This window comes from Spea bombifrons, chromosome 8 (assembly GCF_027358695.1).
Source record: "Spea bombifrons isolate aSpeBom1 chromosome 8, aSpeBom1.2.pri, whole genome shotgun sequence".
NCBI classification, from domain to species: Eukaryota; Metazoa; Chordata; class Amphibia; order Anura; family Pelobatidae; genus Spea; species Spea bombifrons.
Genome location: NC_071094.1, coordinates 46,660,153 through 46,685,645, shown reverse-complemented (window position 1 = coordinate 46,685,645; position 25,493 = coordinate 46,660,153). Strand labels below are relative to the sequence as shown.

The following is a 25,493-nucleotide window of genomic DNA, read 5'->3' as shown; positions in this document are numbered from 1 at the left end:
AGGGAGATTAGCAGTCTTTATACAGGGAGAGGAGCAGTCTTTCTACAGGGAGAGGAGCAGTCCTTACACTGAGAGGAGCAGTCTTTATACAGGGAGAGGAGGAGTCCAACCAACTACCACGGGGGCCACCAACCAACTGCAAGCACTTTACATTAAATGCCACCAGCCCAGCGCATGGCGACCGGCACTCTATACCCTCTCTGTATAACACACGGTAACATATACTCTGTATAACACACGGTAACACACACACTCTGTATAACACGCTGGATGGCACGCGCTCTCCATATAACACGCACTCTCTGTATAACACGCGCTCTCCGTATAACACACTCTCTGTATAACACGCGCTCTCTGTATAACACACTGAACGGCACGCGCGCTCTAAATAACACGCGCTCTCCATATAACACGCACTCTCTGTATAACACGCGCTCTCCGTATAACAAGCACTCTTTGTATAACACACTGAACGGCACAAGCTCTCTGTATAACACGCGCTCTCCGTATAACATGCACTCTCTGTATAACACGCACTCTCCTTATATCACGCGCTCTCCTTATAACACTCACTCCCTGTATAACACGCGCTCTTCGTATAACACGCGCTCTCCGTATAACACGCACTCTCCGTATAACACGCACTCTCTGTATAACACGTGCTCTCCTTATAACACGCACTCTCCGTATAACACGCACTCTCTGTATAACGCGCACTCTCTGTATAACGCGCACTCTCTGTATAACACGCTCTGTATAGCTGTCGTGATTTGATGAGTTTATCTTGGAAGGCGATTCCTTTTTTCTGTCCGATATCCGGCTCTCTGCGGCCCCCTGGGTCTCTCTGCGGCCCCCGGGGTCTCTCTGCGGCCTCTGAGAGCAGAGGCTTCTCCGTGCGCGGGGTGGGGGCGGATAGCTGACTTCCCCGCGAGTCAGGAGAGCGAGTGAGAGGGTGAAGGAGTGAGTGACCGAGTGAGTGAGGGAGAGAGATGATAAGGGTGTTATAGAGGGAGTGAGGGAGAGAGATGATAAGGGTGTTATAGAGGGAGTGAGGGAGAGAGATGATAAGGGTGTTATAGAGGGAGTGAGGGAGAGAGATGATAAGGGTGTTATAGAGGGAGTGAGGGAGAGAGATGATAAGGGTGTTATAGAGGGAGTGAGGGAGAGAGATGATAAGGGTGTTATAGAGGGAGTGAGGGAGAGAGATGGTAAGGGTGTTATAGAGGGAGTGAGGGAGAGAGATGGTAAGGGTGTTATAGAGGGAGTGAGGGAGAGAGATGATAAGGGTGTTATAGAGGGAGTGAGGGAGAGAGATGGTAAGGGTGTTATAGAGGGAGTGAGGGAGAGAGATGATAAGGGTGTTATAGAGGGAGTGAGGGAGAGAGATGGTAAGGGTGTTATAGAGGGAGTGAGGGAGAGAGATGATAAGAGTGTTATAGAGGGAGTGAGGGAGAGAGATGATAAGGGTGTTATAGAGGGAGTGAGGGAGAGAGATGATAAGGGTGTTATAGAGGGAGTGAGGGAGAGAGATAAGGGTGTTATAGAGGGAGTGAGGGAGAGAGATGATAAGAGTGTTATAGAGGGAGTGAGGGAGAGAGATGATAAGGGTGTTATAGAGGGAGTGAGGGAGAGAGATGATAAGGGTGTTATAGAGGGAGTGAGGGAGAGAGATGATAAGGGTGTTATAGAGGGAGTGAGGGAGAGAGATGATAAGGGTGTTATAGAGGGAGTGAGGGAGAGAGATGATAAGGGTGTTATAGAGGGAGTGAGGGAGAGAGATGATAAGGGTGTTATAGAGGGAGTGAGGGAGAGAGATGATAAGGGTGTTATAGAGGGAGTGAGGGAGAGAGATGATAAGGGTGTTATAGAGGGAGTGAGGGAGAGAGATGGTAAGGGTGTTATAGAGGGAGTGAGGGAGAGAGATGATAAGGGTGTTATAGAGGGAGTGAGGGAGAGAGATGATAAGGGTGTTATAGAGGGAGTGAGGGAGAGAGATGATAAGGGTGTTATAGAGGGAGTGAGGGAGAGAGATGGTAAGGGTGTTATAGAGGGAGTGAGGGAGAGAGATGATAAGGGTGTTATAGAGGGAGTGAGGGAGAGAGATGATAAGGGTGTTATAGAGGGAGTGAGGGAGAGAGATGATAAGAGTGTTATAGAGGGAGTGAGGGAGAGAGATGATAAGGGTGTTATAGAGGGAGTGAGGGAGAGAGATGGTAAGGGTGTTATAGAGGGAGTGAGGGAGAGAGATGGTAAGGGTGTTATAGAGGGAGTGAGGGAGAGAGATGATAAGGGTGTTATAGAGGGAGTGAGGGAGAGAGATGATAAGGGTGTTATAGAGGGAGTGAGGGAGAGAGATAAGGGTGTTATAGAGGGAGTGAGGGAGAGAGATGATAAGGGTGTTATAGAGGGAGTGAGGGAGAGAGATAAGGGTGTTATAGAGGGAGTGAGGGAGAGAGATGATAAGGGTGTTATAGAGGGAGTGAGGGAGAGAGATGATAAGGGTGTTATAGAGGGAGTGAGGGAGAGAGATAAGGGTGTTATAGAGGGAGTGAGGGAGAGAGATGATAAGGGTGTTATAGAGGGAGTGAGGGAGAGAGATGGTAAGGGTGTTATAGAGGGAGTGAGGGAGAGAGATGATAAGGGTGTTATAGAGGGAGTGAGGGAGAGAGATGATAAGGGTGTTATAGAGGGAGTGAGGGAGAGAGATGATAAGGGTGTTATAGAGGGAGTGAGGGAGAGAGATGATAAGGGTGTTATAGAGGGAGTGAGGGAGAGAGATGATAAGGGTGTTATAGAGGGAGTGAGGGAGAGAGATGGTAAGGGTGTTATAGAGGGAGTGAGGGAGAGAGATGATAAGGGTGTTATAGAGGGAGTGAGGGAGAGAGATGATAAGGGTGTTATAGAGGGAGTGAGGGAGAGAGATGGTAAGGGTGTTATAGAGGGAGTGAGGGAGAGAGATGATAAGGGTGTTATAGAGGGAGTGAGGGAGAGAGATGATAAGGGTGTTATAGAGGGAGTGAGGGAGAGAGATGATAAGGGTGTTATAGAGGGAGTGAGGGAGAGAGATGATAAGGGTGTTATAGAGGGAGTGAGGGAGAGAGATGATAAGGGTGTTATAGAGGGAGTGAGGGAGAGAGATGATAAGGGTGTTATAGAGGGAGTGAGGGAGAGAGATGGTAAGGGTGTTATAGAGGGAGTGAGGGAGAGAGATGATAAGGGTGTTATAGAGGGAGTGAGGGAGAGAGATGATAAGGGTGTTATAGAGGGAGTGAGGGAGAGAGATGATAAGGGTGTTATAGAGGGAGTGAGGGAGAGAGATGGTAAGGGTGTTATAGAGGGAGTGAGTATCATGCATGTAACAGTGAATGTATGTGAGTGTGAATATGTATAAGTGTGTGTGTGTTAGAGTGAGTGTGAGCATGAGTGTGTGAGTGTGTATGGGAGGCGGGTGGCAAGCGGCTGACAGCGCCCCCGTACCCCCCCCACATCGCCCCCTGTACCCCCCCACATCGCCCCCTGTACCCTGTGAGGAGCTGAGCGAGTGGCTCGTACACAGAGACCCCCGCGTCATACACAGAGACCCCCGCCTGGTGCCCCGTACACAGAGACCCCCCCCGCCTCATAAACAGAGACCCCCCGCCTAATACACAGAGACCCCACGCCTCGTACACAGAGACCCCCCGCCTAATACACAGAGACCCCCGCGTCATACACAGAGACCCACCGCCTCGTACACAGAGACCCCCGCGTCATACACAGAGACCCCCGCCTGGTGCCCCGTACACAGAGACCCCCCCCGCCTCATAAACAGAGACCCCCCGCCTAATACACAGAGACCCCACGCCTCGTACACAGAGACCCCCCGCCTAATACACAGAGACCCCCGCGTCATACACAGAGACCCACCGCCTCGTACACAGAGACCCCCGCGTCATACACAGAGACCCCCGCCTGGTGCCCCGTACACAGAGACCCCCCCCGCCTCATAAACAGAGACCCCCCGCCTAATACACAGAGACCCCACGCCTCGTACACAGAGACCCCCCGCCTAATACACAGAGACCCCCGCGTCATACACAGAGACCCACCGCCTCGTACACAGAGACCCCCGCCTAATACACAGAGACCCCCGCGTCATACACAGAGACCCACCGCCTCGTACACAGAGACCCCCGCGTCATACACAGAGACCCCCCGCCTCGTACACAGAGACCCCCCCCTCATACACAGAGACCCCCCCCGGTGCCCCGTACAGAGAGACCCTCTGCCTCATAAACAGAGACCCCCCGCCTAATACACAGAGACCCCCCCGTCTCGTGAACAGAGACCCCCCTCATACACAGAGACCCCCGCCTAATACACAGAGACCCCCCCGTCTCGTGAACAGAGACCCCCCCCTCATACACAGAGACCCCCGCCTAATACACAGAGACCCCCCGTCTCGTGAACAGAGACCCCCCCCCTCATACACAGAGACCCCCCACGGCGGCCAGAAAGGTTTTATTAGAAAACATGGCGGCGGATTATAAAAGTATATTCATAAAAAAACTAGAAAACGTTCCGGGGGCCGCGGACGGGGACGAAGGAGACGGGGGGGGGGAGACGGGGGGGAGGGGGGAACGCATTGTGTGTGAGAGGAGCGGAGGGGCGCGCGGACGGGTTCAGAAACTTTATCCTGCTCGTTTCCATGGAAACCGGTCTGTAGCAGCGATCAGACTGCTGATGAGAGGGTCAGTCCCCACGTACTCCGAGGCATCCTGCCACCCGGCGGCAAAGAACAGCCGACAACCTCCGGCGACTGCTTACCCCTGTAAAAAGCAAGCAATGAATAAATAATCCCCGCAATAAATAATGTATCCTGCACCCCCCCCTCCCGGGGCGAGGGTTTAATAGAAAGGTCAGAGGAACGGCCCCGGCAACCGGACCCCCGATACAAAATTCAATTTTAGATAAATTCTGTTATTACATCATTACGTGTTTATATTATTAATTCATACCCTCCCCCCGGAATCTATACACATTACGGGGCTTTTAGGGCTGTAGAACCCTGCGATCCCCTCATACCCAGCAAATCGGGGGAGGAGAGAGGGGTATGAGTGTGCGTGTGTGTAACGCTTCACAGTATGTGTGCGTGTGTGTAGCGTGTTACAGTATGTGTGTGTGTAGCGTGTTACAGTATGTGTGTGTGTGACGTGTTACAGTATATGTGTGTGTGACGTGTTGCAGTATGTGTGCGTGTGTAGCGTGTTACAGTATGTGTGTGTGTGACGTGTTACAGTATGTGTGCGTGTGTAGCGTGTTACAGTATATGTGTGTGTGACGTGTTGCAGTATGTGTGCGTGTGTAGCGTGTTACAGTATATGTGTGTGTGACGTGTTGCAGTATGTGTGCGTGTGTAGCGTGTTACAGTATGTGTGTGTGTGACGTGTTACAGTATGTGTGTGTGTAGCGTGTTACAGTATGTGTGTGTAGCGTGTTACAGTATGTGAGTGTGTGACGTGTTACAGTATGTGTGCGTGTGTGAGACGTGTTACAGTATGTGTGCGTGTGTGAGACGTGTTACAGTATGTGTGTGTGTGTGTGATGTGTTACAGTATGTGTGCGTGTGTGTGACGTGTTACAGTATGTGTGCGTGTGTGAGACGTGTTACAGTATGTGTGCGTGTGTGTGACGTGTTACAGTATGTGTGCGTGTGTGTGACGTGTTACAGTATGTGTGCGTGTGTGAGACGTGTTACAGTATGTGTGCGTGTGTGTGACGTGTTACAGTATGTGTGCGTGTGTGAGACGTGTTACAGTATGTGTGCGTGTGTGAGACGTGTTACAGTATGTGTGCGTGTGTGAGACGTGTTACAGTGTGTGTGCGTGTGTGAGACGTGTTACAGTGTGTGTGCGTGTGTGTGACGTGTTACAGTGTGTGTGCGTGTGTGTCAGTGTACAGTGTGAGTTTAGGGTTAGTGGTGTGAGGGACAGAGTGAGTGTCAGTGTTAGAATGAGTGAGTGTCAGTGTTAGAGTGAGTGAGTGTCAGTGTTAGAGTGAGTGAGTGTCAGTGTTAGAGTGAGTGGGTTAGGGTTGGTACCTGCTTGCGATCAGATATTTATGTCGGGGGGGGGTCTGTGCCCCCGGGGAGGGCAGATTGCGTACCTGCCTGCGATCAGATGTTTATATTCGTCCAATCGCCGGACGTCCTCTTCTTGCCAAAATCTTCGCAGCCTGAAAATAAACGAGCGTCGCGTTAATGGAATTCGCGGGGGGGCGGGGGGGCCAGAAGAGAGCTCGGCCCCCGCCGCCCCTGCATTAAATCCACAAACTATGTGCCCTCTGCCTGGGGCTCTGGCCCCCGCGCTGTGATCTGTCGCCCGGAAGCTGTGGCCCCCGCGCTGTGATCTGTCTCCCGGAAGCTGTGGCCCCCGCGCTGTGATCTGTCTCCCGGAAGCTGTGGCCCCCGCGCTGTGATCTGTCTCCCGGAAGCTGTGGCCCCCGCGCCCTGGGCTGTCTCAGGGAAGCTGTGGCCCCCGCGCTGTGATCTGTCTCCCGGAAGCTGTGGCCCCCGCGCCCTGGGCTGTCTCAGGGAAGCTGTGGCCCCCGCGCTGTGATCCTGTCTCCCGGAAGCTGTGGCCCCCGCGCCGTGACCATGCGCATGCTCAGCCTCCGATCCATGTTATTCCCCACTCACCCTGCTCTGTGGAGCCGCTGGGGGAGATCTTCTCCTCGCTAGTGAAGTGCGTGTTCAGCGGCAGCTCCTCGGGGGCCCCGGTTGGCTTGGCACACGCGTGTGCACACGCGTGTGTCTGGGAGTACACGTTACTGACTCCGGCTTTGCCTCCTTCCTCTTGGCCGCTGTACACCTTGTATCTGATCATCAGGATGATTATAAAGACCAGCACGGACGCCACGATAATCCCCCCGATGATGATGATCATGGTGCCCCCCAGGAACTGAGTGTGGAGGGGCTGGCATCGGCCCGGCTCTTCCCGCGTGCTGAACTGGACGCAGCCCACCACCCGAGTGGCGGTCAGCGACGTCATCCCGTCGTCATACACGGCCAGGACGCAGAGATCGTACTCCCGGCCGGGCGCCAGGTCGTTCACCAGGAAGCTGCGGTTACCGGGGGGGATCATCCTGCGGGGGCAACAATAACCGGTCAGGGCTCCGGGGGGGGGGGATAAGCCATGGCGTTAATTACATTTAACAAATACCTCTCCCCCCCTGTATAACGCGCGGCCGCCTCTCGCTCCCCCCCTGTATAACGCGTGGCCGCCTCTCGCTCCCCCCCTGTATAACGCGTGGCCGCCTCTCGCTCCCCCCCTGTATAACACGCGGCCGCCTCTCGCTCCCCCTCTCTATAACGCGCGGCAGCCTCTCGCTCTCCCTCTGTATAACGCGTGACAGCCTCTCGCTCCCCCTCTCTATAACGCGCGGCAGCCTCTCGCTCTACCTCTGTATAATGCGCGGCCGCCTCTCGCTCCCCCTCTCTATAACGCGCGGCAGCCTCTCGCTCTCCCTCTGTATAACGCGCGACAGCCTCTCACTCTCCCTCTCCCTCTCTATAACGCGCGGCCGCCTCTCGCTCCCCCCCTGTATAACGCGCGGCCGCCTCTCGCTCCCCCTCTCTATAACGCGCGGCAGCCTCTCGCTCTCCCTCTGCATAACGCGCGACAGCCTCTCGCTCTCCCTCTCTATAATGCGCGGCCGCCTCTCACTCCCCCCCTGTATAACGCGCGGCCACCTCTCGCTCCCCCCTGTATAACGCGTGGCCGCCTCTCGCTCCCCCCCTGTATAACGCGCGGCCGCCTCTCGCTCCCCCCCTGTATAACGTGCGGCCGCCTCTCGCTCCCCCTCTCTATAACGCGCGGCAGCCTCTCGCTCTCCCTCTGTATAACGCGTGACAGCCTCTCGCTCCCCCCTCTATAACGCGCGGCAGCCTCTCGCTCTCCCTCTGTATAACGCGCGGCCGCCTCTCGCTCTCCCTCTCTATAACGCGCGGCAGCCTCTTGCTCTCCCTCTGTATAACGCGCGGCCGCCTCTCACTCTCCCTCTGTATAACGCGCGGCAGCCTCTCGCTCTCCCTCTGTATAACGCGCGGCCGCCTCTCGCTCTCCCTCTCTATAACGCGCGGCAGCCTCTCGCTCTCCCTCTGTATAACGCGTTCGGCCACCTCTCGCTCTCCCTCTTTATAACGCGCGGCTGTCTCTCGCTCTACCTCTGTATAACGCACGCCGACGCCTCTCGCTCTCCCCCTGTATAACGCGTGGCCGCCTCTCGCTCCCCCCCTGTATAACACGCGGCCGCCTCTCGCTCCCCCCCTGTATAACGCGTGGCCGCCTCTCGCTCCCCCCCTGTATAACGCGTGGCCGCCTCTCGCTCCCCCCCTGTATAACACGCGGCCGCCTCTCGCTCCCCCTCTCTATAACGCGCGGCAGCCTCTCGCTCTCCCTCTGTATAACGCGTGACAGCCTCTCGCTCCCCCTCTCTATAACGCGCGGCAGCCTCTCGCTCTACCTCTGTATAATGCGCGGCCGCCTCTCGCTCCCCCTCTCTATAACGCGCGGCAGCCTCTCGCTCTCCCTCTGTATAACGCGCGACAGCCTCTCACTCTCCCTCTCCCTCTCTATAACGCGCGGCCGCCTCTCGCTCCCCCCCTGTATAACGCGCGGCCGCCTCTCGCTCCCCCTCTCTATAACGCGCGGCAGCCTCTCGCTCTCCCTCTGCATAACGCGCGACAGCCTCTCGCTCTCCCTCTCTATAATGCGCGGCCGCCTCTCACTCCCCCCCTGTATAACGCGCGGCCACCTCTCGCTCCCCCCTGTATAACGCGTGGCCGCCTCTCGCTCCCCCCCTGTATAACGCGCGGCCGCCTCTCGCTCCCCCCCTGTATAACGTGCGGCCGCCTCTCGCTCCCCCTCTCTATAACGCGCGGCAGCCTCTCGCTCTCCCTCTGTATAACGCGTGACAGCCTCTCGCTCCCCCCTCTATAACGCGCGGCAGCCTCTCGCTCTCCCTCTGTATAACGCGCGGCCGCCTCTCGCTCTCCCTCTCTATAACGCGCGGCAGCCTCTTGCTCTCCCTCTGTATAACGCGCGGCCGCCTCTCACTCTCCCTCTGTATAACGCGCGGCAGCCTCTCGCTCTCCCTCTGTATAACGCGCGGCCGCCTCTCGCTCTCCCTCTCTATAACGCGCGGCAGCCTCTCGCTCTCCCTCTGTATAACGCGTTCGGCCACCTCTCGCTCTCCCTCTTTATAACGCGCGGCTGTCTCTCGCTCTACCTCTGTATAACGCACGCCGACGCCTCTCGCTCTCCCTCTGTATAACGCGTCCGGTCACCTCTCGCGCTCCCTCTGTATAACGCGTCCGGTCACCTCTCGCTCTCCCTCTGTATAACGCGGTCGCCTTTCCCTCTGTATAACGCACGTGGCCGCCTCTCGCTCTCCCTCTGTATAACGTGCGGCTGTCTCTCGCTCTCCCTCTGTATAACGCAGCCGCCTCTCGCTCTGTCTCTGTATAACACACGTGGCCGCCTCTCGCTCTCCCTCTGTATAACGCGTCCGGTCCCCTCTCGCTCTCCCTCTGTATAACGCCTCTCGCTCTCCCATGCGCGGCGCACCTGTATATGGGGCTGTCGTCGGAGGAGCTGTTGTATTGCACCTGATACATTCGGATCCTGGGTTTGTTCCGCTCCCCGAACCACCGGACCTGCGCGGAGTTATGGCTCAGCTGGGCCGTCACCACCTTTCTATCTGGGGGGCCGCCGGACTCGTTCACGGAGGCTCCCGGCTTGGCCGGAGTGAGAATGTCCGAGGGGCCGCGTTCGGGCCTGAGCCTCCTCTGACTGGCGTTGGACGGGTGAGGCAGGGGGCTGACCGTCAGCTCCACGGACGCCGTGGCATCGCCCGCCGTGTTGGAGGCGATGCACGCGAAGGAGCCGGAGTCCCTCACCGTGGTGACGGAGATGTCCAGCGTCCCGTTCTCGTAAGAGACGGCTCTGGACGAGTTGGACACCACCTTCCCCTCCGGAGACACCCAGTGGATGGAGGGCTCGGGGTCGCCCACCGCCTTGCACTTCAACACAGCCCCCTCGCCCTCCATTACCCAGGTGTGCCCCGAGCGATGAGTGACCACCGGGGGGTCGCACATGAACTCTTCCTCGGAGATGCTCCAGAAATACTTCCCGAGGAGGCTGGGGGGCGAAGCGCACGTCTCCAGATCGTCCTCCCGGGTCAAGCGGCGCAGCCACAGAAGCTCGCAGTTACAATGCAAAGGATTCCCCCCGAAGCCGAGCACCAGGGACGAGAGCGGGGAGCCTTTGGATTTGGCGTAAACGGGGATGCGCAGAAACAGGGGGTCCGGGGGAATGGTCCTCAGCTTGTTGGAGGTCATGTCCAGCCGGGCCAGCTTGTGCAGATTGGTGAAGACCCCCCCGGGGACGAAGTCGATGAGGTTGTGGTCGAGGCTCAGGGAGTTGACGTTGGTCAGCTTGGAGATGGTCTGCCAGGGGATCTGCTCCAGGTTGTTATACGAAAGGTCCAGATCTTCCAGGGTCCCCACAAAGTCCTGGAAGGAGCCCGGGGAGATGGCGCTGAGCTGGTTGTTGCTGAGGATGAGATGTCTCAGGTTGTGAAGGCCTCGGAGCTGCTCGTCCCCCATTGACAGGATGCGGTTGTTGTCCAGGTGCAGGGCGCGGAGGCCGCGGAGGTCGGCGAAGGTGAAGGGCGTGATGTGGCTGATGGTGTTCCTGGAGAGGGTGAGGTGAAGCAGTCGGGTCATGTTGGTGAAGTCTCTTCTCCGGATGACGGTGATGAAGTTGTCGGTGAGCCTCAGCTCCACGGTCCTGCGATCGATAATGGACGGCACGAAGAGCAAGCCGGTCTTGGCGCAGAGGATGGCCAAGGACGGCGCGAGGTTCTGGCAAAGGCATCTTTTGGGGCAGATCTGTGCAGCTGCTACCCCCGCGGTCAGAGCGAGGATCCAGAAGAAGGCGCTCCCCATGATGCACCATCTACAAGAGACGCACAAACCCGTTACCCACAAGGCACCAGAGGGCCAACACTTGCCCCGATCACCCCCAGCCTCGCCCGCTGTAACCCTCCGTTATCTCCGCTGCTCTCTCTGCGTCGGCCGGCATCTCTCCACCACAATGTGTCCCCTCCTCCCCATCCGCGACACGCACCTCACCTCTAATCCTCTCTCCAGCTGCTGGGCAATCAGATAAAGGTGTGGGGTTCCGTAGCACATGGGGGTCACATGAGGACGCTGGGGGTCACATGAGGACGCGGGGGGTCACATGCCGACGCGGGGGGTCACATGCCGACGCGGGGGGATCACATGCCGACGCGGGGGGGTCACATGCCGAAGTGAGGGGGTCACATGCCGACGTGGGGGGGTCACATGCCAACGCGGGGGGGGGGGGTCACATGCCGCGTCAAGAAACAGGTTATGGGAAATCTACTCAGCCCCTGATCTGGTCCAGAGACCCCCAAACTGGATGCCAAATCTCTGAGACCCCCAAACCTCCCGGGACCCTCACATCCCCCCCCCCAGCTCTGCGCCCCTTTATTCTGTATTGTATTGCGGACTCTCCGTGTAACCCGAGCCTCCTCCTCGCTGTCCTCGTTCTGCCGGTAATCGGAGTTAACGAGCGAATTATCCGAGTCTCCAGTAATGGCTTCAATTTCCTCCGCCCAGAGACAGCTAATGGGGGAGAGAGGTAGACGCGTGGAAGGGAGAGACAGAGACTGGTGGGAGAGGGGCAAGAGAGGAGGAGAGACCGCTGTGAGAATGGGGGAGAGATGGAATGGGAATGGGGAGAGATGGAATGGGAATGGGGGAGAGATGGAATGGGAATGGGGGAGAGATGGAATGGGGAGGGGGTAGAGGTGGAAGAATTAGGGGAGAGAGCATCTGCAGAGTGAGAGACGCTGGGGGAAAGGTGCAGGTGAAGAGATCGGGGCAGTTTGAATAAAGGGGTAGAGGGGCTTTTCAGGTAGCGGCGTGAGGGGGCGTTTTGGGGGTAGTTTGTTTAACGCCCCCCGTCGTTCAGGCCCCGCCCAACTCCCGTGCCGTATTTACAGCCTATCAGTAAACGCGTTTCGCATCCGGCGGATCTCTGCGGAGAGTCTGCTGTAGCTTTTGGGCCTAAAATTCAAATATCCATAACACCCAAGTGTCCTGGTTTGCATCAGATGGTCTTGATTTGTGGACAATGTGCCCGGTTGCTGCTCCAACGAAAACGGGTAACAAAAAATCTGCACATTGCCCGGAGAGAGAGAGAGAGAAGGGGAGGGAGAGAGAGAGAGAGAGAGAGACGGGGAGAGAGACAGGGCAGAGAGAGAGAGAGAAAGACGGAGAGAGATAGAGAAAAGGGGGAGAGAGATAGAGAAAAGGGGGAGAGAGAGGGGCAGAAAGAGAGAGAGAGAGAAGGGGGAGGGGAGAGAAGGGGGTGTGAGAGAGAGAGAAGGGGGAGAGAGAAGGAGGAAGAGAGAAAAAGAAGGGGAGAGAGATAGGGAAAAGGGGGAGAGAGAGGGGCAGAGAGAGAGAGAAGGGGGGTGAGAGAGACGGGGGGTGAGAGAGAAGGGGGGTGAGAGAGAAGGGGGGTGAGAGAGAAGGGGGATGAGAGAGAGAGAAGGGGGAGAGAGAAGGAGGAAGAGAGAAAAAGAAGGGGGAGAGAGAAATAGAGAGAGAAGGGGCGTGAGAGAGGGGGGAGAGAGACACAGAGAGAGTGTGTAGGTGGAAACTGGTGATGTTATAATTTGTAGGTGGGAAATAAACTCAAAACAAATAAATTACAATAACAGTAATAATATAATAATAATAAATAATGCTAATATAATAATAATATAATAATGATATAATAATAATAATGATATAATAATAATAATATAATAATAATAAATAATGCTAATATAATAATAATATAATAATAAATAATATAATAATAATAAATAATAATATAATAATAATAATAATAATAATGATATAATAATAATAAATAATAATAATAAATAATAATAATATAATAATAATAAAAATAATAATAAATAATAATAATATAATAATAATAAAAATAATAATATAATAATAATAATATAATAATAATAATAATATAATACTAATAATGATATAATAATAATAATATTCGGCTCCAATAGTTGTGGTTTCGCAGACAGTGAGACAGCGGGACCCCCGACCTGAAACCTGGGGGGCACTAAGGGACTCCCCATCCCCCGCGTTTGACCCGAAATTACCCCGGACCGGGTGCGGTTACCCCCAACCTCACCCCCGCAGGGGGAAAAAAACATCTGGTGCAGCGGGGGGGGGGGAATTCTACCCCACCCTACATACGGGGGTGACCGGGGAGCGCTGCGGGTCTCCCGTACCTGCCGCCGGAGGCTCCCCTCACATCGCGTCCCCGCAGCGGCAGCTCTGTAACCCGGCCGTGGGTTCAGCTCATGGTCCTGCTTGGGGCGCGATCCGGAGGTCTCTACGCCCGGGCGGGTTGACCCGGAATCCCCGCTGAGACGGTCCGGGAATCCACAACGAGATTTTCCATCAGAAGCCGAAAGAAGGGACGGTGGTCTCCGCCCCCCGCCGGCCGAGCCAATCAGAAGCCGCAGATCCCGGGATGACGGTCCCACTTCACATCATCCACGCAGGACGGATCACAGGGAGAACCCGGTACCGACCGAAGGGGACCGGATCCCGGGGAACACGGCAGCACCTCCCTGCATCACCGCAGAATCCCGCCGCTACCCGGGCATCAGGCGCTGTCTGCGGACTGGCGACCAGCAGAAGCCCCGGTTATGTCTGGCAGCTCCGCAGGGACACCGCCGCGGGGAACGGAACGCGTCCCCGGGAGACCGGCTGGAAGGAAGCGAATCTCTCGGTGTCCGCGCAGCAGATTCCCCGGAGATCGCGGAGAAACCCGACCGCAGCGCCGTCTCCGGCAGACTGAACCGGGGGCGGGGCCTCAGCAACGTGTAACGCGGAGCTCTCCGTCTCCGTGCCGTGACTGTCTCTCCGTGCCGTGACTGTCTCTCCGTACCGTGACTGTCTCTCCGTGCCGTGACTGTCTCTCCGTGCCGTGACTGTCTCTCCGTGCCGTGACTGTCTCTCTCTATGATCTCTGTCTCTCTGTACGCTGTCTGTCTGTCTGTACGCAGTCTGTCTCTCTGTACGCTGTCTGTCTGTCTGTACGCTGTCTGTCTCTCTATGCTCTCTGTACGGTGTCTCTCTCTCTGTACGCTCTCTGTCTCTCTGTACGCTGTCTGTCTGTCTGTACGCAGTCTGTCTCTCTGTACGCTGTCTGTCTGTCTGTACGCTGTCTGTCTCTCTATGCTCTCTGTACGGTGTCTCTCTCTCTGTATGCTCTCTGTCTGTCTGTACGCTGTCTGTCTGTCTGTACGCTGTCTGTCTCTCTGTACGCTGTCTGTCTCTCTGTACGCTGTCTGTCTGTCTGTACGCTGTCTGTCTCTCTGTACGCTGTCTGTCTCTCTGTACGCTGTCTGTCTGTCTGTACGCTGTCTGTCTCTCTGTATGCTGTCTGTCTCTCTGTACGCTGTCTGTCTCTCTGTACGCTGTCTGTCTCTCTATGCTCTCTGTACGGTCTGTCTGTCTGTACGCTGTCTGTCTCTCTATGCTCTCTGTACGGTGTCTCTCTGTACGCTGTCTGTCTCTCTGTACGCTGTCTGTCTCTCTGTACGCTGTCTGTCTCTCTGTACGCTGTCTGTCTGTCTGTACGCTGTCTGTCTGTCTGTACGCTGTCTGTCTCTCTGTACGCAGTCTGTCTCTCTCTGTACGCAGTCTGTCTCTCTCTGTACGCTGTCTGTCTGTCTGTACGCTGTCTGTCTCTCTGTACGCTATCTGTCTCTCTGTACGCTCTCTGTCTCTCTCTGTACGCTGTCTGTCTCTCTATGCTCTCTGTCTCTCTGTACGCAGTCTGTCTGTCTCTCTGTACGCTGTCTGTCTGTCTGTACGCTGTCTGTCTGTCTGTACGCTGTCTCTCTCTCTGTACGCTCTCTGTCTCTCTGTACGCTGTCTGTCTGTCTGTACGCTGTCTGTCTCTCTGTACGCTGTCTGTCTGTCTGTACGCTGTCTGTCTCTCTGTACGCTGTCTGTCTCTCTGTACGCTGTCTGTCTGTCTGTACGCTGTCTGTCTGTCTGTACGCTGTCTGTCTCTCTGTACGCCGTCTGTCTCTCTGTACGCTGTCTGTCTCTCTGTCTCTTGACGCCCCCGCGGTGGGCCAGGCGTGTCTCTTCTCTCTGTAGCGTGTAGCGTGTAGCGTGTGCCGCGTGTCCAGTTGGGTTTCTGCTGTTTGCAGCTATTTTTAGTGGCATTAAAATTCTGCTGATTCTTCGAATTCGCCGGGGGGGGGGGGATTAACCCTTTAGTGGGGCCCGGGGCAGATTGGGAAAGTGGGCAATCAGGTGCATGATGTAGGGTAATGGCACACGGGGTTAACACGCTATATAACATGTTAGAGAAGGATGGACGAGTAACGCTCCATCCGGCCCCCAGCAGCGAGATCATTTGGGGCACTTAGGGCAGTAGAACCCTGCGATACCCTCATACCCTGCAAACATTCCCCCCCCGGGGGGGGTCGAGGGGGGAGTTACGGGGCGTCCGGCGACTACCAGTCCCAGCATCCCCCGAGCAGCCGCAGAATAAAGCGTTCATTCTCTACCCAGCCGCTGGGTGGTGCCAGGGGCCACACTTTGGAGGGGGGGAGCGGGGGAGAGAAATGGCGTTCCATGCATGCGCTCCTCATCCACTCTGCGCTCTCCGTTCTCTCCCCTCTCCTCTTTTTCTTTCTCCCCTCTACTTTCAGCCAAAGCCACAAGCCCATGCGCGACCTCCAACCTCACAGAGCGACCGGAAGACGCAAATATTTTGCAGGATCCTCTGAGCCGACGCTAAGTACTAACACACTTATACACAAACATACTAACACACTTATACACAAACATACTAACACACTCACACACAAACATACTAACACACACATACTATTACACGTATACATAAACATACTAACACACTTATACACACACATACTAACACACTTATACTAACACACGTATATATAAACATACTAACACACTTATACACAAACATACTAACACTCCTACACAAACATACTAACACACACATACTAACACACGTATACATAAACATACTAACACACTTATACACAAACATACTAACACACTCACACACAAACATACTAACACACACATACTATTACACGTATACATAAACATACTAACACACTTATACACACACATACTAACACACTCATACTAACACACGTATATATAAACATACTAACACACTTATACACAAACATACTAACACTCCTACACAAACATACTAACACACACATACTAACACACGTATACATAAACATACTAACACACTTATACACAAACATACTAACACACTCACACACAAACATACTAACACACACATACTATTACACGTATACATAAACATACTAACACACTTATACACACACATACTAACACACTCATACTAACACACGTATATATAAACATACTAACACACTTATACACAAACATACTAACACACTCATACTAACACACGTATATATAAACATACTAACACACTTATACACAAACATACTAACACTCACACACAAACATACTAACACACACATACTATTACACGTATACATAAACATACTAACACACTTATACACAAACATACTAACACACTTATACACAAACATACTAACTCACACACAAACATACTAACACACACATACTATTACACGTATACATAAACATACTAACACACTTATACACAAACATACTAACACACTTATACACAAACATACTAACTCACACACAAACATGCTAACACACGTATACATAAACATACTAACACACTTATACACACACACATACTAACACACATACTAACACACATACACACACAAACATACATACTTTACATGCTAACATACTTTACACGCTAACATACTTTACACGCTAACATACTTATCACACGTCACTTCACACCCATCACACTGAGCGGATTTGTCTGCCGGTGAAGTTTCTGTTGTAATTTGCACTTTTGCACTAGGGCCGTGGTGCAGGGCGTGCGACGTCATACAGGAAGAAGACCCCCAGAGGGCAGCCAAGGACCCCGTTTAACAAAGAGACCGAAGAGCCGGAAACTGAGAAAACTTTCAGGCAAAATATGATATTTTAGGGAAAAATAACGGCAAAAGCTGCAATATTTAACACAGCATGGAAATGGGCGGGGCTTAAAACGTCCGCCCCTCACAAAATAATTATAATTAACCTTACACTCACACTCACACTCACACCTTTCACTCACAGTTACACACTCGCTCACACACTCCCCCTAACACACTCACACCTTTCAGTCACAGTTACACACTCGCTCACACACTCCCCCTAACACACTCACCTTACACTCACACCTTTCAGTCACAGTTACACACTCGCTCACACACTCCCCCTAACACACTCACCTTACACTCACACCTTTCAGTCACAGTTACACACTCGCTCACACACTCCCCTTAACACACTCACCTCACACTCACACCTTTCAGTCACATTTACACACTCGCTCACACACTCCCCCTAACACACTCACCTCACACTCACACCTTTCAGTCACATTTACACGCTCGCTCACACACTCCCCCTAACACACTCACCTCACACCTTTCAGTCACATTTACACACTCGCTCACACACTCCCCCTAACACACTCACCTCACACTCACACCTTTCAGTCACATTTACACACTCGCTCACACACTCCCCCTAACACACTCACCTCACACTCACACCTTTCAGTCACATTTACACACTCGCTCACACCTTTCAGTCACAGTTACACACTCGCTCACACACTCCCCCTAACACACTCACCTCACACTCACACCTTTCAGTCACATTTACACACTCGCTCACACCTTTCAGTCACATTTACACACTCGCTCACACACTCCCCCTAACACACTCACCTCACACTCACACCTTTCAGTCACATTTACACACTCACACTCACACCTTTCACTCACAGTTACACACTCGCTCACACACTCCCCCTAACACACTCACACCTTTCAGTCACAGTTACACACTCGCTCACACACTCCCCCTAACACACTCACCTTACACTCACACCTTTCAGTCACAGTTACACACTCGCTCACACACTCCCCTTAACACACTCACCTCACACTCACACCTTTCAGTCACATTTACACACTCGCTCACACACTCCCCCTAACACACTCACCTTACACTCACACCTTTCAGTCACAGTTACACACTCGCTCACACACTCCCCTTAACACACTCACCTCACACTCACACCTTTCAGTCACATTTACACACTCGCTCACACACTCCCCCTAACACACTCACCTCACACTCACACCTTTCAGTCACATTTACACGCTCGCTCACACACTCCCCCTAACACACTCACCTCACACCTTTCAGTCACATTTACACACTCGCTCACACACTCCCCCTAACACACTCACCTCACACTCACACCTTTCAGTCACATTTACACACTCGCTCACACACTCCCCCTAACACACTCACCTCACACTCACACCTTTCAGTCACATTTACACACTCGCTCACACCTTTCAGTCACAGTTACACACTCGCTCACACACTCCCCCTAACACACTCACCTCACACTCACACCTTTCAGTCACATTTACACACTCGCTCACACCTTTCAGTCACATTTACACACTCGCTCACACACTCCCCCTAACACACTCACCTCACACTCACACCTTTCAGTCACATTTACACACTCACACTCACACCTTTCACTCACAGTTACACACTCGCTCACACACTCCCCCTAACACACTCACACCTTTCAGTCACAGTTACACACTCGCTCACACACTCCCCCTAACACACTCACCTTACACTCACACCTTTCAGTCACAGTTACACACTCGCTCACACACTCCCCTTAACACACTCACCTCACACTCACACCTTTCAGTCACATTTACACACTCGCTCACACACTCCCCCTAACACACTCACCTCACACTCACACCTTTCAGTCACATTTACACGCTCGCTCACACACTCCCCCTAACACACTCACCTCACACCTTTCAGTCACATTTACACACTCGCTCACACACTCCCCCTAACACATTCACCTTACACTCACACCTTTCAGTCACATTTACACACTCGCTCACACACTCCCCCTAACACACTCACCTCACACTCACACCTTTCAGTCACATTTACACACTCGCTCACACCTTTCAGTCACAGTTACACACTCGCTCACACACTCCCCCTAACACACTCACCTTACACTCACATCTTTCAGTCACATTTACACACTCGCTCACACCTTTCAGTCACAGTTACACACTCGCTCACACACTCCCCCAACACACTCATCTCACACACCTTTCAGTGACATTTTAACACAAATGTTTACACACAATATCACGCACTAACACAAACTCTCTCATCACACAAAGTTGCGGATACTCACTCAAATGCACTCACACTCACACTAAACCATTCTCTCTCATCACACCTCACTTCCTCACACCCTCATCCAGAAGCTTGTGCTTTCTGGCCCCCGGCACTCAGCAGACCCGTCTGTGAGAGAAGCATTTTGCCCCAGGCGGCTTTTTGAGGGGTAACTAAACACCAGAGTTACCCCACAAGTGATAAACTCCGTAAAAGTGCCCCACCTGAGGATTCTGAACATTTACACCCCGAGGGCCGGCTGGCACGGCCTCCATATTGTGCTGTACTTGGCGCTGTGCGTCTGCCACCCTCCTCAGATCCATGATATATATCCCACAACACGGCACCGAGGGGTAAAACCCCCCCGGGGTCACGGACGGGGCACCTTCCTCACACAACCGCTGTCTGAGCCGGTAATGGACGGAGGCGGCTGCGATGGGGGCCGGATGGGTGCCCTGTGCTGTTATTTAGTCCTCCCCGTGTCTTATTGCCCCCGGCTGTGGGCCGCGCCCGTGGAACTTCTTTATCCAGATTAGGGGCGCGCTGGGTGTCGGGTTCCCCCGTATCGCTTCCCGCTAATCCCGGAATCCGGTTCCAGAACCCGCGGACAATGAGATGTTTGATGTACGGATCAGCCGAGCGCCTCTTGGGTTACAACACCTCGGGGTCATAGAGGTTGTGAGAGCGGAACCTCTAGGGGGGATGTAAGAGACTACACAGCTGGAAAACAACCCAACCTCTAGGGTGGTCCCGAGCCCCCGACAGCGAGCCTGGAACCTCTAGGACAGGGCAGTCATATCTATACCTATGGGAAAGAGCCATGGCTCGGCGGACTGAAACCTCTAGGACTGGTTCTATAGGACAGTGACGGGGGGGTTGGAACCTCTAGGACTGGTTCTATAGGACAGTGACAGGGGGGTTGGAACCTCTAGGACAGGAAAGCCAGAGGTCAGCGTGGGATATAGATGGCGAGGCGGGCTCCGGTACCTCTAGGACCCCACATAGGCAGGGCTCTGTAGGAAGCTATGAGGGTAGTGAGTGCGTGGCTCCTGCCACCTGACACCGTCCCCTAATCCCTGGCATCAGTCGCCCTTAATCTCCGGTTCTCAGAAGCCGATCCTGTGCAGAGGCGGTAATCACCCCAAACCCATCATTTTGGGATGAAGATGAGAAAGGGGGGGGCACGCGGGGCTCTCCAACCTCCATATAAACCCCACGGGGCGTCCGTCAGACACGAGCTGCATCCCCCGGGAACATGTATACCTGCATCCTGACTCTGCTGCTGCTGCACACGGCGGCCGGCTTCGTGAGTATTACTGCCGAGTATCACCACTACGCAGGGACTGGAGACACCGATCCCTGTCTGCACTGCGCATGATGAACTATACTGATTTATCTATACATTATACAGGGGCCGGTCACTGAAATAACGATACATTATACAGGGGGCCGGTCACTGATTTATCTATACATTATACAGGGGCCGGTCACTGAAATAACGATACATTATACAGGGGGCCGGTCACTGATTTATCTATACATTATACAGGGGCCGGCTCACTGATTTATCTATACATTATACAGGGGCCGGTCACTGATTAATCTATACATTATACAGGGGCCGGTCACTGAAATAACGATACATTATACAGGGGGCCGGTCACTGATTTATCTATACATTATACAGGGGCCGGTCACTGAAATAACGATACATTATACAGGGGGCCGGTCACTGATTTATCTATACATTATACAGGGGCCGGCTCACTGATTTATCTATACATTATACAGGGGCCGGTCACTGATTTATCTATACATTATACAGGGGGCCGATCACTGATTTATCTATACATTATACAGGGGGCCGGTCGCTGATTTATCTATACATTATACAGGGAGCCGGTCACTGATTTATCTATACATTATACAGGGGCCGGTCACTGATTTATCTATACATTATACAGGGGGCCGGTCACTGATTTAGCTATACATTATACAGGGGGCCGGTCACTGATTTATCTATACATTATACAGGGGGCCGGTCACTGATTTATCTATACATTATACAGGGGGCCGGTCACTGATTTATCTATACATTATACAGGGGGCCGGTCACTGATTTATCTATACATTATACAGGGGCCGGTCACTGATTTATCTATACATTATACAGGGGCCGGTCACTGGTTTATCTATACATTATACAGGGGCCGGTCACTGATTTATCTATACATTATACAGGGGCCGGTCACTGATTTATCTATACATTATACAGGGGGCCGGTCTGCTGATTTATCTATACATTATACAGGGGGCCGGTCACTGATTTATCAATACATTATACAGGGCCGGTCACTGATTTATCTATACATTATATAGGGGGCCGGTCGCTGATTTATCTATACATTATACAGGGGGCCGGTCAGTGATTTATCTATACATTATACAGGGGCCGGTCACTGATTTATCTATACATTATACAGGGCCGGTCACTGATTTATCTATACATTATACAGGGGCCAGCTCACTGATTTATCTATACATTATACAGGGGCCGGTCACTGATTTATCTATACATTATACAGGGCCGGTCACTGATTTATCTATACATTATACAGGGGGGCGGTCGCTGATTTATCTATACAATATACAGGGGCCGGTCACTGATTTATCTATACATTATACAGGGGGCCGGTCACTGATTTATCTATACATTATACAGGGGGCCGGTCACTGATTTATCTATACATTATACAGGAGGCCGGTCACTGATTTATCTATACATTATACAGGGGTCGGGTCACTGATTTATCTATACATTATACAGGGGGGCGGTCACTGATTTATCTATACATTATACAGGGGCCGGTCACTGATTTATCTATACATTATACAGGGGCCGGTCACTGATTTATCTATACATTATACAGGGGGCCGGGTCACTGATTTATCTATACATTATACAGGGGCCGGGTCACTGATTTATCTATACATTATACAGGGGCCGGTCACTGATTTATCTATACATTATACAGGGGCCGGTCACTGATTTATCTATACATTATACAGGGGCCGGTCACTGATTTATCTATACATTATACAGGGGCCGGTCACTGATTTATCTATACATTATACAGGGGCCGGTCACTGATTTATCTATACATTATACAGGGCCGGTCACTGGTTTATCTATACATTATACATGGGGCCGGTCACTGATTTATCTATACATTATACAGGGGGCCGGTCACTGATTTATCTATACATTATACAGGGGGCCGGTCACTGATTTATCTATACATTATACAGATTGTGCTGTATGAAGAGGCGGACACTGTGTACGCGTCAGTATATAATGATATGAAGCATCACATGCGAGTCGCTGTTATTGCGGGGGATTTATGAAAGGTCCACGGGCTCCCAAGTCTTCCTGCTTCCGCACACACAGTCACGGTATCCACTACTACGGACCGAGCACGTCCTTTCACAACAAGTATCTGTTACTGAACCTGTGGCACTGTATAGTGGTACTGATTACCTGGGACACGATTATATGAAATATTCGGGGTCCGGGGGGCCGCGCACCCGTGTATTCGGGGAGTTTGGAGTGTGCCGTCATACTCAGTCCGGCTGTATTTTGTGGCATGTTTATTGCAGACCGGCCGGTTTTCATCTGGAAGCTGAGATGAGGGTCACTAAGTGTCATATATAAATGATATGTCTCACAGGAAGGGCGGCTGCTCTTTGTATCTACTTCTCTTCATCACTCGCTGTTTACGCGCTCTCTGCAGCGGTATATGTTGGCAGCATATAGTTTATCGAACCCGTCTGCTCTGTAAAGACTCGTTGGTCTCGTCTTGGATTCAGGAGCCGTATGTCTATCCCATGCATGTTTAATACCCTCACTTTATTACCCTCTACCACCTCTGTTGGGAGGCTGTTCCACTTATCCACCCCCCTCTTGCTGTTTGCAGGAGAATAAACTGATCACCTGACCTGTGGGGCTGCTCACTAAAACTGGGGGATTTCACCAATTTACTGGTGAACATTAGGAACGTTCTCCGTGGGCCGTGCATTACCCGGGGTGAGCCCGTCACAACGCGCAGTGACCCGCAGACCCCGCGGACCCCGCGCGCCCTCCACGCGCTCACGGGAGCTCCTGTATAAACTGCGCAGAATAAAGGATGCGTGATACGGCGGCACACGCGTGACACGGACACCGACAGATACACAAAACACGGAGCCGCAGAAGAGAGACCGCGGAGGATCTGATGGATTCAGGGAGACGTCCGAAGGGAGAGCTGGAGTTCTGCCCCGGTGATCCTGCCCTACGACCAGCAGCCTCGGAACGCGAGCCCCAGAACGCAAGCCCCGGAACGCAAGCCCCGGAACGCAAGCCTCGGAACGCAAGCCTCGGATAGCAAGCCTCGGAACGCGAGCCCCGGAACGCGAGCCCCGGAACGCGAGCCCCGGAACGCGAGCCCCGGAACGCGAGCCTCGGAACGCGAGCCTCGGAACGCGAGCCCCGGAACGCGAGCCCCGGAACGCAAGCCTCGGAACGCGAGCCCCGGAACGCGAGCCCCGGAACGCAAGCCTCGGAAAGCAAGCCTCGGAACGCAAGCCCCGGAACGCAAGCCCCGGAACGCGAGCCCCGGAACGCAAGCCTCGGAACGCGAGCCCCGGAACGCAAGCCTCGGAAAGCAAGCCTCGGAACGCAAGCCCCGGAACGCGAGCCCCGGAACGCAAGCCTCGGAAAGCAAGCCTCGGAACGCAAGCCCCGGAACGCGAGCCCTGGAACGCGAGCCTCGGAACGCGAGCCTCGGAACGCAAGCCCCGGAACGCGAGCCTCGGAAGGCACGGAGAAAACGTGGTAGGTGTTTGCCTTGTCTGTTGTGAACGTGTTGCACTGTATAGTTATACTGAGTATTTCCGCACACTTCCAAACTCTTGGAACGAAGCGCGAATTTGGCCGATTCCCGGCAGATGCATTTATTCTGCGGCGTCAGTCGTAAAAAGGATTGAGTTTGGTGGCGTCTGCGACCTGGGAAGTGTGAATGAAACCTCAGTACTGCTGAACAGTGTATATACCCTACCTACCGCCTCACGCCAACACTGCCATTAGCACCCCGTGGCCCTAGGAGGGGCCGGCCCTTAAACATGTCGCTATCATCAGTACTCAGTGGCCCTAGGGGGGCCGGCCCTTAAACATATCCCTGCCATTAGCACCCCGTGGCCCTAGGAGGGGCCGGCCCTTAAACATGTCGCTATCATCAGTACTCAGTGGCCCTAGGGGGGCCGGCCCTTAAACATATCCCTGACATTAGCACCCCGTGGCCCTTGGAGGGGCCGGCCCTTAAACATGTCACTTTCATTAGTACCCAGTGGCCCATGGAGGGGCCAGCCCTTAAACATATCCCTGTCATTAGTACCCAGTGGCCCTTTGAGGGGCCGGCCCTTAAACACGTCGCTGTCATTAGCACCCGGGGGCCCTAGGACCCTGACACACGTTGTTATTAAGTATTTGTGTTTTTTGGGTGATTTTCTGTTTTCTAACTATACATTCCTATCTTTTTGCAGAAAATTGGCTACCAGGAAACCTCCGACGACCAGCGGTCCATTGGCTGGAATATTCCGTACAACGAACTCCCCCCGCAAATCAGACACAAGGCGTTAATGTGAATTTACCCGCAAACCCACATTTTTAACCCCCGATACCCCTGTGCACATATCTGTCTCTATCTCTGCCGCCGCGAATGTTCTTTTCCTCTCTACGTATCACGAGTGGACGCGACCGCTCCTCTGTCCTCCTCATTCCTCATCCTTTTCAGGCTCTCACCACCCCACAAATCTGCTCTCCACAGACGCCTTTTAATGAAGCGAATGCACAGGTTCAGTGGTGGTCACTGGGAGGACTCCGAAGAGCCATCCTACGAGGATACCAACGATGACTTGTCGGAGGAGG

The 25,493-nt window shown here is 53.2% G+C and overlaps 1 protein-coding gene across 1 annotated transcript; it reads right to left on the bottom strand.

The window, feature by feature from the left end:
• Positions 1-6,154: 6,154 nt before the first annotated feature.
• LOC128503972 (leucine-rich repeat and fibronectin type III domain-containing protein 1-like protein) lies at positions 6,155-13,395 on the bottom strand. The gene is made up of 4 exons (XM_053474171.1): positions 13,375-13,395; positions 9,606-10,997; positions 6,677-7,122; positions 6,155-6,213 (listed from the first exon to the last, which is right to left on the bottom strand). The coding sequence occupies exons 2-4, from the start codon at positions 10,985-10,987 to the stop codon at positions 6,155-6,157; spliced, it is 1,887 nt and encodes a 628-aa protein (XP_053330146.1). The 5' UTR covers positions 10,988-10,997; positions 13,375-13,395.
• Positions 13,396-25,493: the final 12,098 nt, after the last annotated feature.

Bases quoted from the DNA above. Each gene is read 5' to 3' on its own strand.
- LOC128503972 (XM_053474171.1), bottom strand. From the start codon at position 10,987: ATGGGGAGCGCCTTCTTCTGGATCCTCGCTCTGACCGCGGGGGTAGCA. The intron at 7,123-9,605 runs GTGCGCCGCGCA...TTGCCCCCGCAG, and splicing joins GACGACAGCCCCATATACAG to GATGATCCCCCCCGGTAACC. The intron at 6,214-6,676 runs GTGAGTGGGGAA...GTTTATTTTCAG, and splicing joins CAGCGGCTCCACAGAGCAGG to GCTGCGAAGATTTTGGCAAG.